We start from the raw sequence: 18,721 nt of genomic DNA on the forward strand, positions 1-18,721 counted from the left end.
CACCGTATTTTACATTAATAAAAATTAGTGATGTAAGTGGCATTATTGTATGTTTGTCAAATCTCTTTAATGCCTGACTTAGTCGAGTTAGCTGGATTCTCATACTTGTTTCTGCCTTAAATCTGTTGCCATCTATTGAATGGGTTCAAGAGTATGAAGAAAACCTGACTTCATAAAAACAAGAAGAATACATATTTTAATAAACTTTCAGACAGTTGTGAATATCCCTCTTTGCTTCAATACTAACACATGATAAGTTGTATTTTCTTAAAAGTTAGCTGCCATGTGGAATCTGAAACCATTTCAATGAAATGGTCTATCTTGCATTTTGAATGTACCTTTTAAGCATGAATGATTTTAACATGTACTGGTCATTTGAAAAATACTGTTTCACTGAATTATGACAGACCTTCCTAATGTAAACGCATTTCATTATTCAATAAATATCAAAAATTACATGAGTTGCTATCAATACATACTTTATCAGAAAAATTTTTAAGCATGGGAGAGCAGTCAAGTTTTTAGAAGTGGATACAATTTTTCCAAAATTCTAATTTTTCTTAAAAGTTCATTTTTTAATTGACAAGTTGACAAAAAATACTGTAAATTATTTTCTTTGAAGTGACAGGCTCCCGCCATTCCTTTTCTAGGAAATGCCTGCCAGATACCCAAGTCTGAGTAGACATTGTTGTGCAGTCATTCTTTCAAGTAAAAATAGAATTTCATGAGAAAAATCACCCATTCAGCTCCTAACTCAGTGGCACCAGGGCTTCTCCTAGGGACAACTGCTGTACTTCAGCACTTTGCATTTCATCATCACAGCGTATAGAAGAAAGCATGTACTCGAGCACCGAGATTTAATAACACTAATCATTTTTTAGGCCACATCCAGAATGCTCCAAGGCAAAAGTGGCCCTTCTATTTTAACTGTGAGTGCACGGTGGTGAGGAAGACAAGAACGGCTGAGAGTCTGGCGGCTCTGACTTGGTCCAGGCTAAGACACCAGCAGTTTTGCGCCATTGGAGCAGATGTCAGACACCGCGTTCATAGTGTTAGGAAAATGACCTTGACCTTGCAGACCCACCTGAGACATGATGCTGCTATAAGACTGTTTGCTGCCTCTTCTCTTCCTCTCTCTCCCCGCTGCCCCCTACCTTCTCCCCTCCCTCTCTTCCCAAAGTCAATGGTGAGGATCCCAGTAAAGATAATCAACTGGTCCTCATACTGAGTTATAAAACTGGGGCTGACCTCCATATGGCCTGAACAGAGCTGTTTTGTTCTTTTTAACTCTCAGGAAGCATTAATACAATCAATATTCAAGGAGTGACAAGGAAACAGGAAGGGTTGAAGAAGAAAGGGGTTTAAAAATACGAGTAAATAATGTGAAAGGAAGACAAACTTTTGAAAGGGCCACCACCTACCTATGATTTCCTTCACAAGAATGGGCTGGGAGTAGTACTTGGGCTCGCTGGCACCAGCTGCATTCACAGCCTTAACACGCACAAAGATCTTTGCATCCGTGGGCAGACCCGTGATGGTGAACTTGGTCTTATCAATCAGATCTGTGTTTGCAACTATCCATTCCTCAGCTAAAATCCACAAAAGGAAGGCAAAATGTTGTTTAGTGAAAGAAATCATTCTAACTGGTACAGTTGAATCCAAATTAGTATTTTCCCCACAATTAAATCATTTGGCCTGGATTCAGACTATGTGCATGGGTGGGCATTTTTCATACTTAAATTAAAAATGGCCTATTAATCAGCTAAATATAAATAACAGGAAGGATAATCAGATTCTGCCATTTCTGAAAAACTCTATTCAGGATACTAGGGTCTCCTGCATAATAGCAACTGTTCCTAAGGATTTGGCAGTAGTTTTATTCCAATTCAGTTTCATAATGAAGGACATGACCATGATATTTAGCCATCCATATACAGTGAAGTTCAGAAAAACAGGAAAATGTCATTCTTATGAATGAGAGACATCGACCTTTACAGTCATAGACTCTCTCTGTGTTATCTTGGCTAGTTTATTACTATGAGATGCTAATATGAGCATAAGTAATCTGACCATGGTCCCATTTATGAAGAAAATAAGCCTATACCCATGAAAAGTGGAAGCAGCTCAGGAGCCGAGACCCCACAAGGAGTTGGCACAATTCTTTCACCTCAATCTAATACTCTGGTTTTTAAAAAAAAATTTGTTATAGCTTTGTCTATGACGTCAAGAGAATTTAAACTCAGCATCCAGGGCTAAAACCTATTTCAGCTTCAAAAAGTTTGTGTGCATTATGCCCACAGAAAAGAAAGAAGGGCTGGACCCCAAAATGTGAACTCACTGCCCACCCCCGCCCCCATCTCTATGGGCTTCTTCTGTGTGCATGGATGGCGGGTGTACTTCATGCTTGGTCATGGGACGTTCCCAGAAACTTTATCATAGAGTAAGAAAGAGTGAGAGCTTTCAGAGAATACTTTACCTGACAGATCATACGCAGCCTCCCCATTTTCATCAGACTGTTTTGCTGATGTACCTTTGAGAATCCGTCATTAAAATTAATTAAAGACACCCACTTTCACACCAGAAGAATTTTGTATCAGTAGTCAGCATTCTCTGTTAGTAAAGTATGCAAAGTATGCAAAGATATTTGTCTTCAGAGTAGTGACGGAAGAGACCAAACAGGTTAAGGGGGAGGGAATTCCTCAGGAGAGGCACAGCCTGCTCTGTTCAGACTGTTTGGTGGGTTTTGTCCTGAGGCACCTGCCACAGAGAAGAGGAGGAGAAAGGAAGCTGGGGCACCTCCAGCTGTGGGAGCAAGAGGTGGAGAAGAACAAGCAAGACCCTGGAGAGAGAGGAGGGCAGGCCCTGGCCTCCCCAGGGGACCAGCACACAGAGGAACAGTCTATCCTCGCTCCTGCCCCAGCCACCCCAGCCTGGGAGGGTCCCCAGGAATGAGTGCTCCCACAGTGGGGCTCATGCATTGAGGGCACTCATCATAAAGCCAGCCCTGTCTCACTAGGGCTCTAATTCTCAAAGGAAATGGAAACTGCCCCAGCAGCTGAGGAGGCAGCTCCTGGTTGCCAGACAATGAGCTCTTGGTCAAGAAAACAACCCAAGCCTGTGGTGCCTGCATTTATTCTATAAGAAGGAAGGAAATGTTGCTGGCTCTCAGGGTGGTCATGGGCACAGCCCATGGTTTGGGGTGATGACTTTCTGGGTATCAGGGGAGTAGGGACTGCCCTGGGCCCCATGGAACTTCCTCCTCGGTCTCATTCCAACCCTCCTAGGATTGTCTGGGAGAAGGGGCAGGAAGCCAGAATATTCTGGTGGCTGGGAGGACATGTGAATAATGAAAATTACTTGGGACTTTGAAAAAGAGATACATCTGAAGCCAATGGTCGGTTTGGGAGCTACTGTGTTGATATTTTCGTAGTCAAGAGGCAGTTGATGAGAAAGTGAAATCAGGAGACAGAACACGTGCACGAAAGAGCAAAGAACTAGTAAAGAAGAAAATTTCAAGAGAAAAGAGGATGAAACAAGATCAGAGGGGAAGAGAAAAAAGCCAATCCCTTCACACCTGAACCACTTCAACCGAGGGAGACAAAGAGAAGAAGGAGCTAGGAAGGAAGTGAAGGAAGAAAACAAAGAGTAAAATGCTGCAGGCATTAAAAAAAACAAACCCAAAAAAACGAGAGGAAGGCAGAGTCAAAACCAACACACCATCTTATAAAGGAAAGTGTTCTCTCACAGAATAAAACCTGACATATCGAAAAGCATTAAGCGCTACAGAAAATTAGTCTGGAGGACAACAGCCATTAAAAGAGAATGAAGAGTAGATCAGTCATATCAAGGAAGTGAGAAAAGATTGCAAGAAGAAAGATATACACGTTCCATAGAAAGCTAATTCCAAAACGTTATGTGGCAAAAAAAAAAAAAAAGAAATATACATCATAATGACTGTGTACATGTATATATGTATATACCCATATACATATATATCTACACAGACCACACACGAAATCATGTAAAATACACTTCGTTGTATTTTATCTAAGGTGGGTAACATCAAAATGACAGCCATGTATCATTTTGTTGTATCTTCTTACTTTTTAAACCTATCAGAAAGAAAAGAGTAAAGAATTTGCTCCGTGTCATACATACACAAAAGGTTTGTGACCAGCAGCCACAATACATCTGAGACTGGGAGACTGTGCTGGCCGTGTGATATAAATAACAGAGTAGTGAAGTGCTCCTGCGTTTTTGGAATGGTCGGGGGAGGGGAATGAAATGGGAATGAGCCACATTCTGAAGTTCTCAAGAATTCACCTGCTGCATTAGTGACACTACCCCCCTCCCAGGCCGGGAGAACTCTGGGGACTTTCCTATGATGTCCCCACTGGTTTGGGTTAGTGCCTTTCGAAGCCCCGGAAAAACGAGCCTAGTGCTCTCTGAGTGCAGCACCTACCAATGGAACTGAGTGTTGTTACCAGGATGCTCCAAACCCCTCCCCATCTGCCCTCCTGACCAACCCTGGTCGTTTCCACAAGTGCCCCCATCCAGGGGCTGGGGATTTCTTTCTCAGCAGTTTTCTCATCATAAGAAGTTTCTTCTTTTTCAAGGTTTGTCCTCTGGGGGTGGTACATTTGTGTGACACTCCTGATTTCCCCCATGTGCTCTATGGTGTCTCCTTCCTTCATGTAATACCCATGTTAAAGTCTGGGGTCCAAGGGGTTTTCTTTGAGACTACATCTTGGCTCATCATTTGTGGGGCTACGAATGTGCTTGCCTGTGGGTGGTTTGCCTACCATCGTTTAGAATGGAGCCTGAGTCAAGAGCTGGGGCAATTCGATTCACACATTTTCAAAGCATGACAAGTAGGAAATCAAAAGCATAAGAGGCTTTCAGTGATTTTTCACCTCTTTTTTGGTTTTAGGCACACTCTGGCACTCTGGCCCATATTTTCTCAAGTCATTCTCCTTTTCTATTAATCGGCGATTGTTTTCGTGTTTCTCTTCTGCTCCTAAATGTAAGTGATTACATTTTTCTGTACCCAGCCTCTGAGAGAAGTGACTGCCACATGTGGAACCCATTTCTCACTCCATGTGGGACTGAGTGCTGCTTCCCTTAAACACGGAGAGGTTGTCCTTAATTTTTCTTCTTTTTCCCCCTTGAAGAAGGCAGGGAAGGATCACCGGATAGCCAAATATGTAGTGGCTCTTTATTCCCCCAAACAGGCAGCTCTTTTGATAGCTGACTTCTGCTCAGAATACGAAATCTCCAACTTGCTTCCTCCTAACTAGGCTTTTATTTCGCTTTGGTACAATTTAATTCCTCCCATTCAAGAACTGGAAATCCCTGAAGTAGCGTCAACACCCACTTCCTCCCGTGTCTTAGATCAACTGTGCTGTCCAATGGGGCAGCCTACCTAGGATGTTTTCAAGATCTCCATTTGTTAGCCTCAAGTATCAAAGAAGGGCTACTTTTTTATCCTTCTTAGAATAATGAGCTTTGGCTTGTTGGCATTTTTCACAGGAAGGAGATGAATTCCCAAGAGAGAGAAACAAAAGAATGGGGGAGGGAGCATGTCTCACCTAGTGATGATGATACGCATTTTAACAATGAGTTGTACTTACTTCCTTCAAAGCAATACTCTAGCACATAGCCATCTAAACCTGCCGCACCAATCTGGTCTGGGGGCCGCCATTTCATCGTGACAGTGGTGTCGGTTACAGAGTCAACAGCCAGAAGCGTAGGAGGGCTGGTTACAGCTTCAGAGATAAAAGAGACAGGAAAAGCAGAAATGATTAACTACAGGGTTATGGCCCAAGACATGGTAAGAAAATGAGCTGAGATACAAATAAAAACATACACCAAAGACCCGCATCTTAATCAAATTCAATGAAGACTCCTTGAGCAAATGCTGTGTGTAAAGCAAAATCCACCAGACGTGGCATGATACTTACAAATGCTGCCGCGAGTTCCTTCCACGCTGGGGGTTGAGTGTTGGAGGCTGAGAGGCCCAAGGAAGTTGGGAAAAGTCAAAGTTTGGAATCCACTGAGCTACAGTAAATTTCCCATAACTCTCTCATTTTAAAGTACAAATTCTTGTATTAAATCTTTCTATAGGAAAAAAAACTTTACTACCATAAAATAGCAAGGACCTGTTATTTTCTTTGTCTTTGCTGAACTGACTCTGTGGTTCAACAGATAACATTTAAGATGGGATTGTAAAACAACAATTAATTTTCAAGTGTGCTTTGTTGAATGAATCTCAATCTGTTTTAGTTACAATGTTCATACCAAGTTGAGAGGTTATGACTTCAGAAGGACAAATGGAGAGTGCTTATCTGCCAGTGTGTTGAGCAACATGTTTTTAGTGGGGAGCAGAACCAGGGCCACCCGCAGCTGTCATTGGAACTCTGGTAATGAACTCAAGGGCTGCCATTATGAGGACATTCAACTCTACCCAATTTCTTAGGCAGGTAACAACCATCTCCAACCTCCTGCTCACCCACCACTCCAAGAAGCTTCCAGGTCTGCTCCAGTTGGAGGTCGGAAGGAAGCAGTCACAATGTGGACCAGTGATGCCCATGACAAAGACACATCTCTTCTCACTCACCCAGAGGAACAAATGGCTTGGAGGGCATGCTGGGCTTGGAGATGCCGATGGCATTGACAGCAAAGATCCGGACCTCATAGGCCACGCCTTCGATCATTTTTTTGGGCTCAAAGGTTGTTTCTTTGCAGAGCTCAAAATTCAGCCTCATCCACCTGGAACTTTGTTTCTTTTTCCTCTCAATAAAGTATCCTGCAGGGGATACATAATAGAAACTTGGGTTTTTCCCTTGGTCTCCAAAGTTGGACTTTGTCAGATATTAGAAGTTCTTACATTTTTCAATATTCTCAGTGCTCTAGGTCAAAGAGTCATGTATGTACATGTTTTTAAACCACTTTATTTCAATCACTTTGAAAGAGATTATAGAGACTATATGTATTAACAACACAGGAGATAAAAATAATAGGATTAGAAAAATTAAAATTGTACTAAGAAAAAATAGATCACAGATAGGTAGGTCATAACAACTTATTTAGTAGGTATATTTGAGCAATAGCTTCAGCTCTGAATCCCAGCAACGTATGAATGAAGGGCAAATGACCAGTTTTGTGAGTTTCAAAATTTGTAAGTAGAAGAAAGTTTTTGTTCCACATGGAAATAGAATTCTTCTAAGTATTTAACTCTAGAAGTTTTTTCCATAGAAATAATTCTATGAAACTAGACATTAACTGACTAGAATTATTTAAAGTTAGACTCACAGTGTTTCAGTATAATTCAATATTATATTAAATATAAATGTCAACCACAAAAGAGAACAAGCAATCAGATAATACTCGTCAGAGCTATTAAAACCTTGATATAATAGAACCCAAAATATACTATTTCACTTTGATTAGATATACATAGTATAATACATTCTCTTCTAAACACCCTCTATTTAATATACTCTTAATAATATGCATAGAGAATACCGCGTCCAGTGGCAATTCTGCTGATTGACCAGCATGCAGTTACCTAAGATTGGGGACCCGCCGTCATAGGCAGGAGGCTCCCAGTTCATGATGCACCAGTCGTCTCCCACGTCTGTCACATTTGGTGCCACTGGAGGATCAGGGATGTCTGCAGCAAGCAAACCAAACAACAACAACAACAACAACAAAGAATAAAATAAGAGAGCGAATGTGCAAAGAAAAATGTCATTTGGAAAGTATGTTCTTTGGTGATAATGATGAAGTAGTGCTATTTCTGAGTACTTTTGCACGTTTACTGAAATACACTTAGTAACTAATGTGGGTAAAGACTCATGCTTCATATGAGATAAAAGATAAGCCACCCTGGCCAGGAGGCTTAGTTGGTTAGAGCGTTGTTGTCCTGTACGCCACTGTTGTGGGTTCAGTCCTTGGTCAGGGCACATACAAGAATCAACCAATGACAGGGGAAGAAATGAGACAAGTGCAATAGAACAGTAATAAAATATTCAATGAAAAAGCAACCAATGAATACATAACTAAGTGGAACAACAAATACTTCTCTCTCTCCCTTCTTTACTGTCTCTCTCTAAAATCAATAACTTTAAAAAATGAGCAAAGAAGGTAAGGCAAATAGAAATTTTTAAAAAATCCTTTAAAGCAAAGTCACCACATGAGATAATCAGCCCCACATGAAACCTAAGACTCTTGTTCTTTACCTTGAACATAATAACTAAGAAACTCAAGGTCAAATGCAAGTTTTTTGTTTGTTTCATAATTACAAAGTGAACTTCCACCAGCACTGAATCAAGGACTGAATACTATAAATTTTACATTAGTTGGAAGATTCAAGACGTTGACTGGTGGAAATCCAAGTCAAAAATGGCAAGTTACCATGTCTTGTATACACAATTCAATGCCTGATAAAGTGACCTTAGTTTTTGGTCAATTTGAAATATGTTTAAGGGACAACTAAAGTGAGATAAGAGTTCGTAAGACCTTGGATCACCAATAAATTGCTAGATTCTTTTCTCTTGGCTTCAGGCTTAGGAAAAACATACTTAAATGGTCATCTAAGGACCAAGAGCAATTGTACTCCTCTACAATGATTACAATGTGGGAAATTACTTAGCAATTGTATTTCAGTAACTTTAGAGGGCACCAAAAGGGAATATGACTGTGGAGAGCTAATGACCAGAACCTAGTGGCTGTCTCAGCTACTCATTCCTGCAATATGTCCTCCACACCCCCCAAAGAGAGAGAGAGAGAGAGAGAAAGAAAGAAAGAAAGAAAGAAAGAAAGAAAGAAAGAAAGAAAGAAAGAAAGGAAGAAAGAAAGAAAGAAAGAAAGAAGTGGAAAAGGTAGATAAAGAAAGATGGTGATTTATAAAATATAGCTATACTATTTTTCTCTTTGTTGGCTACACAGAAAAGTTGAAGGAATCAATAGCTAACAGCCTACTCATGACCTAGACATGGGAACTTGATTTGGGAAGTTTACTGATTCAATGGACTCACCCACAACTTTAACCTTAATGCTTGCATGGGCTTCTCCGGCTTCATTTTTCAGATTTATGTGGTAAACACCAGAATCTTCTCTTTCAGCTACATCAATAATCAGACTGCTGCTGTCCGGGTAAGATTCTGATCTTATCCGGCCGCTGCTCTCCGTAATAGCCTAAAGAGGGAAGAAATGAGATGCGGCATGACCTATACAACCAGGATGAGTCTACAGTGCCTTGTAACTTAAACCAGACGTGGTGCCAATGCCTAAAATACACATTCTTAGTTTAATCCTCCATCAACTCCAAGGACAAAGGTGTTATCATCCCAGTTTACAGACAAGAAAACTGTAACCCATGACCACATGGCTAAGAAGTGGTAGAATGGGGATCTGACTCCAAAGCTCACCAGTCATGAACTCTCCAAAGAAAAATTCAGAGAACTAAGACTGTGAGTAGAGTATGATTCTAGGAGAGGAGTCATTGTGCATATAAAATTGGAAATAGTCAAATTTATTTCAGAAACTAAATAATGACTTTTTTCCATTTTCTTAGATATCTTGACATTTTAAAAATACTGAAAAGGTATGAAAGCTGCAATGCCAATTTTTCATACAAGTTATTGAGTATTGATTTTTCCCTTCTGATAAGAGATGAAAGAATGAACATTTCTTTCTCAAAGTAAAGATGGTGAGATTGAGCTATTATATTTTCTTTTTGTTCCTTCTCATCCTCTTTCTCTCCCTTCTTCTCCTTCATTTTTTTCCTTCCTTTTTTCTTCAGTCAGATTTTAAAGGAGCATTGCATTTTTCTGATTCCAAGGCTGTATCTTCTACATGACAATGAACAACCAATGTACAAAGAGGAAAAACAGAGATAGATGATCATGGCAACTTTAGGGAATCTAAGTAATCTGCCACTAATTACTGTTAACTCTCCTTTGTCTCTGAATTAGAACTCATAAGTCTTTAATAACAAAGTATTATGACAACAATAAGAATACCTGAAATAGTTTAATTTTTCTGTTTTATAATAGAAAAATTTTTTATCATATTAGCCTAGTTATAATCTTGATTATAAAAGATGTTGTGTTTTTTTAATGTGAAAAGAAAAATACTCATTTAAGTTAGTGTTATGTTATCCTCTTCAATTTTCCTTTTCTTTTGAAAGATTTTTATTTTATTTTAGATAGAGGGGAAAGGGAGGGAGAAAGAGAAGGAGAGAAACATCAACACGTGGTTGCCTCTTATGCATCCCCAACTGGGAACCTGACCTACTACGCAGGCACATTCCCTGACTGGGGATTGAGCCAGTGACCCTTCGGTTTGCAGGCCGGCACTAAACCCACTGAGCAACAACAGTCAGGGTGGTGATGATTGTTATTAATAAATTAGTTTTAGAACAGATTTAGGTTCACTGCAAAACTGAACAGAAAGTGCAGAGTCCTCATATTACCTCTGTTCCCACATATGCACAACCTCCCCCATTATTGATATTCCATGTCAGAGTGGTACCTTCATTACAAATGATGAACCTACACCCACACATTATTATCATTTAAAGTCCACAGTTTACATGAGGGCTCACTCTTGGTGTTGTACATTCTATGGGTTTTGACAAATCTATGATGACATGTATTCATAATTATAGAATCATATGGAATAGTTTTGCTGCCTGTAAAAAAATTTTTTTATAGGAAGCCATAGGGTCACATAGGAAACTGGCACTAATCTACTACCCCAGCCTTAGTATTCTCCTCCTCATGGTGCCTCAGTCACGCTGGCTTTCTTTTTATTCCTCCAACACGTCAAGCTCATTCTCTCCCCCCGTCCTTTGTAGTTGCGGTGCCTTCACCTGGAAATCTTCTCTGATCTTCATGTGATTGGTTCTTGTTGTCATTCAGAGATGCTATTGGCACTCACCAAATGGTCGTTTGTTAATCATATTAGCCTATTTTTGTCTTCATGGCACTTATTGTTATACTGTACAAAATAATTATGCCTGCCTATTTATTTAATAATTCCTTGTCTCTTTCTCTTCCACCCCATTCCCTGACATTCATTAGAAAGAAAAATGGACTGTTGTTCACTGCACATAAAAGCATGTTGGGAACATAATAGGTACTCAAAACTGTAAAGAGTGAATGAATGATTATTACATTTGTCTGAAAATGGGTGATCTTTCTTTGACAAAATAATCACCTTGTTGCTGTATCCTTGTACTTTTATTTGCCTCCTTCTTTCATCTGACTAATGGAGGGCAGGAAGTGGGGTGTGTGTGTGTGTGTGTGTGTGTGTGTAGAACAAACCTTATCTGCTCTGCTCCAAATAACTTTAGGAGGAGGTTCTCCAGTGATGGGAATTTCAAGACGAAGTTTGTTGCCTGCAATTACTGTCACTGTATTGTCAGCATCAAGACCATCCAGGTTGATTTTAGGAGGATCTGGAATAAGAAATATGGCCTTCGTTATCAGACAGTCATTCCCATGTGAATATCCAGTGCTTGGCTACTGCCAAACATTGGTAGTAACCAATATTTTATCTGACTGAAAAATTGTAAGAGGAGTTCATTAATGTAGATGGTACCTGGCATCTTGCAAAACTACTTCATCATAAGATTTCTTAAGAATCAACCATTATAACAGATCAACCATTATATAGGATTAGTAACAGTTATATATTTTTTAATTTAAATATCACATGGTTTTGAATATGTTACAGTTCTAAGGTAAGCAAAAACAAAGATAAAAGCACACAACTCTGTATAGATTTCTTTTATCGACTCACCAATAACATGAACTTTGGCAGGTAAAGTAACAGAGTAGGCATCTGGTGTGAATACATAATCACCTTCATCTTCAATGAGAGCACTGTCTATCACTAACTTGTGGATTCTAAGGAAATAAGAAAAACATATGTCTAAGACTTTACAAAGATTTTGATTGTATATGTCCCAAACTGAGAAGACACCTGGCTTTTATCTAATTAACTTGTTTCATATAGCCTGGAGAGAGAGAATAATATGAAATCTTAATTATCCTATTTATTGGTCCATATTAAATATTTATTTTAGTCTATATAGAATTATCTTTACAAATACAATTTATTTACTAAGCAAGAGTCTCTAACTCTTCACATAGCATTAGAAAGGTTAAAAGTAGATATCTCACTAACATCATACTTTAAGATTCAAGAAATTTTTAAGAATAGGCTTGATTTGGTTTACATACCAAACCTTAGATTAATACTTCTTAACTTTATTGAGAGATCACAAACCAGTGAAAAACTGATAGATTTCTCCAATTCTTCTTACTGGAGAAATGCAAGTATTTTTGTACACACAGAATTATAATTTCAGAGGATTTATGAGAGCCCCTGAAGTTCATTCATGATCTCTTTGGAATCTATGGATCCAAATTTGAGAATTCATGCCCTAGATCTTTGCTAGATTCTGGTATATTATGCCATCCCCTTCAAAAAAGTAGAAAGAAAGAAAGAAAGAAAGAAAGAAAGAAAGAAAGAAAGAAAGAAAGAAAGGAAGGAAGGAAGGAAGGAAGGAAGGAAGGAAGGAAGGAAGGAAGGAAGGAAGGAAGGAAGGAAGAAAGAAAGAAAGAAAGAAAGAAAGAAAGAAAGAAAGAAAGAAAGAAAGAAAGAAAGAAAGAAAGAAAGAAAGAAAGAAAGAAAGAAAGGAAGGAAGGGAGGAGAAAGAAAGGAAGGAAGGAAGGAAGGAAGGAAGGAAGGAAGGAAGGAAGGAAGGAAGGAAGGAAGGAAGGAAGGAAGAAAGAAAGAAAGAAAGAAAGAAAGAAAGAAAGAAAGAAAGAAAGAAAGAAAGAAAGAAAGAAAGAAGGAAATCACGTGACACTCATTGGTTAGGGACAGTTAATCCAGCTTGACCAGTTCTTCAGCTAGAATTTACTATCATTCTGTTTAGGTAGGAAAGAATCAGTCAGTGGGTTTTGAATAGACAAAGAGCCATACGATAAGGTACAGATCCAGGATCACAAGTAGGACGTGATGTACAACAGAGAAATCACATGTCCTTGCCATTTGAGAGCAACGAGTCAGAAATAGATCCTTTCCCTATGACTGCTCTTCGAACATCCTTGCCAAATATGTCATTTAGGAAGTGGAGACAGTGAAATGGGGACCAGCCCTCACGCAGGGGTCTCCTAGCTTGCTCACCTTCCTTTGTGTACAACCTTTAGACGGTCACTCTCCTGAACAGGTAGCCCATTTTTAGTCCATTTTCCTGTTACATTTTCCGAGATTTCACACTTCAAGCAGATTTCTTTTCCAAGTTTTACAGTCAGATCAGTTAGAGGTGTCAGGATCTTCAGAGGCTTCACTACAGAAACAATAGGTGGTTGTAAGTGCCAGACCCAGTCTAGACAGGCCATGCTCATGCCATTTCACAATAGTACAGTCAGTTTTGCTCTTAATGCTTGTTTTGAAAATGAGAATTTGTTCCAATGCAATTGATATACTAGGGAACAAATTGGAGCAAAACACAAATTTTATGTTTGATTAGAGACAATATTATCATGATAAAGATGAGGATAATCCAGAAAACTGCACCCAGCTAGACTGAGCCAGGTAGGACTACACAACATACACATGTATACACACCCCTCAAACATCTGCCAGCTGTCCCGGTTCACCCATGTGATATGAGCCACACTCATGCAGAGCTGAGATCACCACTGTCCATCTGATTTCAGATAACCTCTGTCCACTCCTTCACAACAGCTCACACACTGCAGAACTACCGACACCGCTTTCATAAGCAAATTTCAGGTCTTCTTAAAGGTCAAGTGTCATATACGCTGTACTATTTATCAACCATTTAACATGTGTAAAACTCTGCTAATGGTTTTTCTTAGGTTCTTATGTTTTTTTTTAATGTGTTGCTGACAAAATTTTTGAGTGTTGTGCCCATAACCTTATTTTCTCCACCAGTCCTTTGGTTTTTATTGTGCAACTCTGGCTACTATAGCGATTTTTAGAACTACGTATATTGCATTATAGCAGAACTAACTGTAATTGCTTTATTTTTTATTGTTAATGTTATTAGAGGCACAGAATCATATCATTGCTTTACATGGATACAAATATCAGATAAGGATCTGCCTATGATTAAAAATATTTTTGGAAAAAAAGAAAGATTCATGGACATAGACAATAGTATGGTGATTGTAGGGGTGGTGGATTGAAGAGAGTGTAAAGGGGATAAATGGTGATGGAAAAAATACAATAGAAAGAAACTATTAAACTTGTTTGCAAGTTAAACAAAAACTCTTTTTTGATATTAAACCAAAATTTCTCATATTCCATGAAAACATGGGAGTGTATTGAAATTACTGCCGAATAACTCAGTGATCATACAAATTGCAACTGAACTCAGAAAGAAAGTAAAGAAGCAGATTTCTGCACTGTGTGTACTACCGATCTTTTTGTGACATCTGCTATTTTAATTTTCATGGTTAACCAAAAGGGACAGACTCTGCCATTGAGAACTGACTACAGATAGTGAGCATTTGGGGAAATACATTAGTTCTCTCCTGCCCCTGAAGCATATTAGCACGTTAGCTCTTACAAGGTTCTCAACTGAGGCCTGTTAGTGGAGTAACTTCCACCCTAAATGTAATCACAGAATCTCGAGTGTTTGTTTAATGAGTAAATAGCAAGTTCACCTGTGAATTAAGAGACTGTTATAAAGATTTGATATCATGTCTAAATATTTATCATCTATTTATGTGATTTGGGGATTAAAATATTTTTTAACCATGGGTTCTTTTCTCAGAGACCCCAACTAATATGACATACACACTCAGAGCTAGAATGGAATTTAATTTTGCATAATCAAAACTGCCACAGCTAGAAATGAGATAGACTGAAACTGAACTAACAAATGCAACACCATGAGGAAGCCAACATGGAAGACATCCAAAGAAGTCCTACTTACAGTCAACAGTAAGTTTAGCAGATGATTGTCCTCCTGTCGTCATTACAGAATACTCTGCGCTGTCAGCCTTGGTTGCCCCTTCTATGATCAAAATGTGTTTTTTGCCCTCAACTCTAACTTTGTATCTTGATTTTGGACCAGGGATGATCTCCTCACCATTCTTAAACCTGTGTTAAAACAGATTATTACAAAATTTTGATAAACAGCCCTTCAGGACATAGATCGTATTGGTCTTGTTTTTCCCACATCCCAGTACCATGCAGGGTGTTGGGCAGGTCCCAGACACTCAAGAACTATTTACTGAATTAGAGAATCTACAAATCAATCTATCAATGCATTAATATTATAACAAATATTGTCTGGAAAACTACATTAAAAGAACATAAGCCCCCTCTTTCCACTCAGGAGCAATCAGATGAATATGCTAAATGTGGATACTACCCATGTTTGGGGGTTTGACGTACACTGGTGAGAATAACATGTTAATACATCTTAAAGACAGCTATGATTCTAGACTAGAATGAACTATCTGCTCTGTACCAGTTAGTAAAGATTCCAGCTGTGAAGTTTTCTATACTTCTCAACAAAGCATTTCAGTTGAGGATTCTGAATCATTTACTCTTTAATTTTGAAGGGGCTCAAAGAGAACTTGAGAAAACACTTCCTGCAGACAAAACAATGGTTTTTATTTTTTAAAGTCATTGGTGATTCTCAGTCTAAAATATTTTTTCAGGTACTATAATAAAGTGACTGGGAATAAAATGAAAAAGGAAGTATATTTTTCTATGTAAGTTGCTTGCACAGTATAGTGAGAGGAAGCATGATACACAGATGAAGAGCATCTACAAGCTTTGGAGTTAAACAGAGCTGGGCAACCTTGACCCATCCATTTATTATTAGTATTGCCTACTGCCCTACATTGTTACAATATAGATTTCCAGATATTCTTCAGTACTCTGGGTTAAAAAAAACAGTATCTTAGTATGGTTTTATTTATTTTATTTTTTTAAATATTAAATTTTATTTAGTTACTTTTCAAGTACATTTTTTTTATCTATTTCTCCCATCCCACCCTCCCCCCCCCACCCAGTCTCCCCCCTCCCTCCCATTTCCCCCCCCCCAGTACTCATCTCTGTGTCTTTCATACTTGTTCCTCAAAATCCCTCCCCCTTTTTCCCCTTAAGTTCCCTTCCCTCTCCCCTCTGGTCGCTGCCCACTTGTTCTCTATTTCAGTGTCTTTGTTTTTATTCTGTTTGCTTGTTTGTTTTATTCTTTAGCTTCCTGTCAAAGGTGAGATCATATGGTATTTGTCCTTCAATGCCTGGCCTATTTCACTCGGCATAATGCTTTCCAGTTCCATCCATGCAGTATGGTTTTAATTACCATTTCTACTAACACAAAAGAAATTGAGATTCTTTTCATACCTGTAAAACCAATTTCCTCTTCTCCAAACTATGAAGGTACTTTCTGTGTGTGTCTATTAAAAATGAACAGACCTCAGAAAAGCTATTTACCATTTTACATTGGCATCATCTTCAGACACCTCACATTCTAATTCCACTTTCTCCCCACAGTAAGCATTTGTATCTTCCAGCTGTTTGGTCACCATAATTGGAGGCTCTAGTGTGAAAAAAGAGGGAATCAGAATCACTAAATGTCTAAAACCTGCCTCACAACCCCAAACTTCTCCCCAGATGAAAAACCAACAGTAAGAAAATGTCACATCACAGAGGTATGGTTAGACAGTGGCAGATAAGAGGTGGGGTCTGTATGAGTTTTCTTGGCAAAATAGCTGACAACCCTGGGGAAATTTTTCCAGTTTTCTCAGAACTTTTCAAATCAAATAAATTATTGTTCTAGAGAAAAGACAAAAGGCATCAAACTTCATATGGGGGGGTGGCAAATAAGATACCAGGTTGAAACATTTCTGATGAAGGAGAACCCTTAAGACTACAACTCTTTGATTCTGGTTCTAGATGGATGATGGAGAGTGCAGAGTTGCATTAATCAGTGAGCCTCACACACACACAGAAAAGTAATGCCTGGCTTCAGCGACATCCTCTGGCTCTTTTCACAGTGTCTTAGTAACTGATAGTCTACAGAGTTCTCAGAGCCAACCACTGATGCCCCTTCAGTTATGAAACTGGTTTCAAGAGAAATTGATTTGTGATCAGCGGACTGTGTGAGGTGAGGATTATTCTGCAGACTTCGTTGGGTTTCAGAAGTTATAGCTAGAGCACTTATACTGTAAAACACTGCTTGCTTGAGTCAAAACCTCCAGGCTGTTCTACTCAACAGTTTTGTTTTGTTTCTCCCCCTTGGCTCTTCTAGTCTTTAACAAACCTGAAGATTAATTAGGACACACATTAACTGTCCACGTTCATGTGCAATGCAGAGCCAGTTGAACCTCCAAAGTAAACCATCTCTAGAGGTGCTACTAGCTCTGCCCTGGAGCCAGGAGCTCAGCTCACCACTTTCATCTTAATTATTACCCCCGGGAGATGGACAGCTGTCAGCCCTAGAGGACTGCAGTGAGGGGTTTCACTCTACCTCTCACGAAGAGCTCAGTGGAACATTTCTCATCACCGGCTGTCACGTAATACTCCGAATCATCTGTTAGCGAACAGTTATTGATAAACATGATTCTTTCACATCCTTTATGTTCAAAGATGTATCTGTTTTAAATAGAGGGAAGATGAAGAATCCATTAGCTTGATTTTATTTTCTTTATTACCAGAAAGTTTGGCTTATAATTTGGTAATGCTTGAGACACAGGGATATGATTTTGACCTGTCGTTTATGTAGCATATCTTATATAGTTTAATGGACATCAAACATGAAACCAATTTTTATCTTTATACTATAATAATGTAATTCACGTGCATACTTATACATCAATATTTGATTTCAGTTTTCTTTTTAAAATATTTTACTGGTTTTTAGGAGAGGGGAAGGGAGGGAGAATGAGAGGGAGAAATACTTCAATATGTGGGTACCTCTTGTGTGCCCCCTACTGGGGACCTGGGGGAAAACCCAGGCATGTGCCCTGATTGGGAATTGAACCAGTGACCTTTTGGTTCACAGGCCAGCACTCGGTCCACTAAACCACACAAGCCAGTTATTATTTTCTTTTACACGAGATTTTTATTTCAACTATATATCAATACACATATGTTTTCTATTAATTTCTTAACACATTTTTGGAAAATAGGGTTGGCCGAGGTTGTCAGAGAGACTGTCAATTCTGCACATTTTTAAAAAATGACCAATTTATCTACTTTGTAGAGGGACTGAGAATTGATGTTATTCACTGATTCCTTGATTCTACTCCTTGCCTCGCCCAGTGACATGGATTTTCAGGGGGCAAATAAATTATTATAATTTAAGCAATAATATGAACTTAATCATTAATACAGACAGTAATTCTATAGAATGTGACATTCTCTTAAATAAGTTTAAGAACTCGTGTTATCATATCATAGTTACCATCATTAAGAAAGAACTTGGGTATTTGGAATTAAAACAGAACTAAAAGTCCAGAAGTTTGCAAAATTTAATTATTTGTGACTTGGATTATGGATGAGTATGTCAGGGCATTATAATAGAGTACAGAAAAAATTTCATTTGGGAAACTCTCAAATTGAAGATTTTGAGAATAAAACACTGAACATTTTCTAGATAAAGATAACCAAGTAAAATTATATTTTTGGTAAATCCAGGCCACCTTCAAGAGATTTT

General features: G+C 38.7%; 1 protein-coding gene across 16 annotated transcripts in view; it reads right to left on the bottom strand.

The window, feature by feature from the left end:
• Positions 1-18,721, bottom strand: part of MYBPC1 (myosin binding protein C1) — a 79,277-nt gene that overhangs the window by 17,281 nt on the left and 43,275 nt on the right. For 9 of the 16 annotated variants that reach the window (XM_053662154.1, XM_053662148.1, XM_053662150.1 and 6 more), the window contains 11 exons: positions 17,534-17,658; positions 16,498-16,603; positions 14,984-15,150; positions 13,204-13,366; positions 11,809-11,915; positions 11,331-11,464; positions 9,039-9,198; positions 7,568-7,672; positions 6,617-6,805; positions 5,631-5,765; positions 1,422-1,589 (listed from right to left, as the gene is read on the bottom strand). In XM_053662154.1, coding sequence (XP_053518129.1) covers positions 1,422-1,589; positions 5,631-5,765; positions 6,617-6,805; positions 7,568-7,672; positions 9,039-9,198; positions 11,331-11,464; positions 11,809-11,915; positions 13,204-13,366; positions 14,984-15,150; positions 16,498-16,603; positions 17,534-17,658 — 1,559 coding nt within the window. Of the gene's footprint in view, positions 1-1,421; positions 1,590-2,476; positions 2,531-5,630; positions 5,766-6,616; positions 6,806-7,567; positions 7,673-9,038; positions 9,199-11,330; positions 11,465-11,808; positions 11,916-13,203; positions 13,367-14,983; positions 15,151-16,497; positions 16,604-17,533; positions 17,659-18,721 lie in introns of all 16 variants that reach the window. The other 7 variants (XM_053662140.1, XM_053662146.1, XM_053662142.1 and 4 more) reach the window with 1 other exon arrangement.

Source organism: Artibeus jamaicensis, unplaced genomic scaffold (genome assembly GCF_021234435.1).
Source record: "Artibeus jamaicensis isolate MK-2021 breed Jamaican fruit bat unplaced genomic scaffold, CSHL_Jam_final contig_233, whole genome shotgun sequence".
NCBI classification, from domain to species: domain Eukaryota; kingdom Metazoa; phylum Chordata; class Mammalia; order Chiroptera; family Phyllostomidae; genus Artibeus; species Artibeus jamaicensis.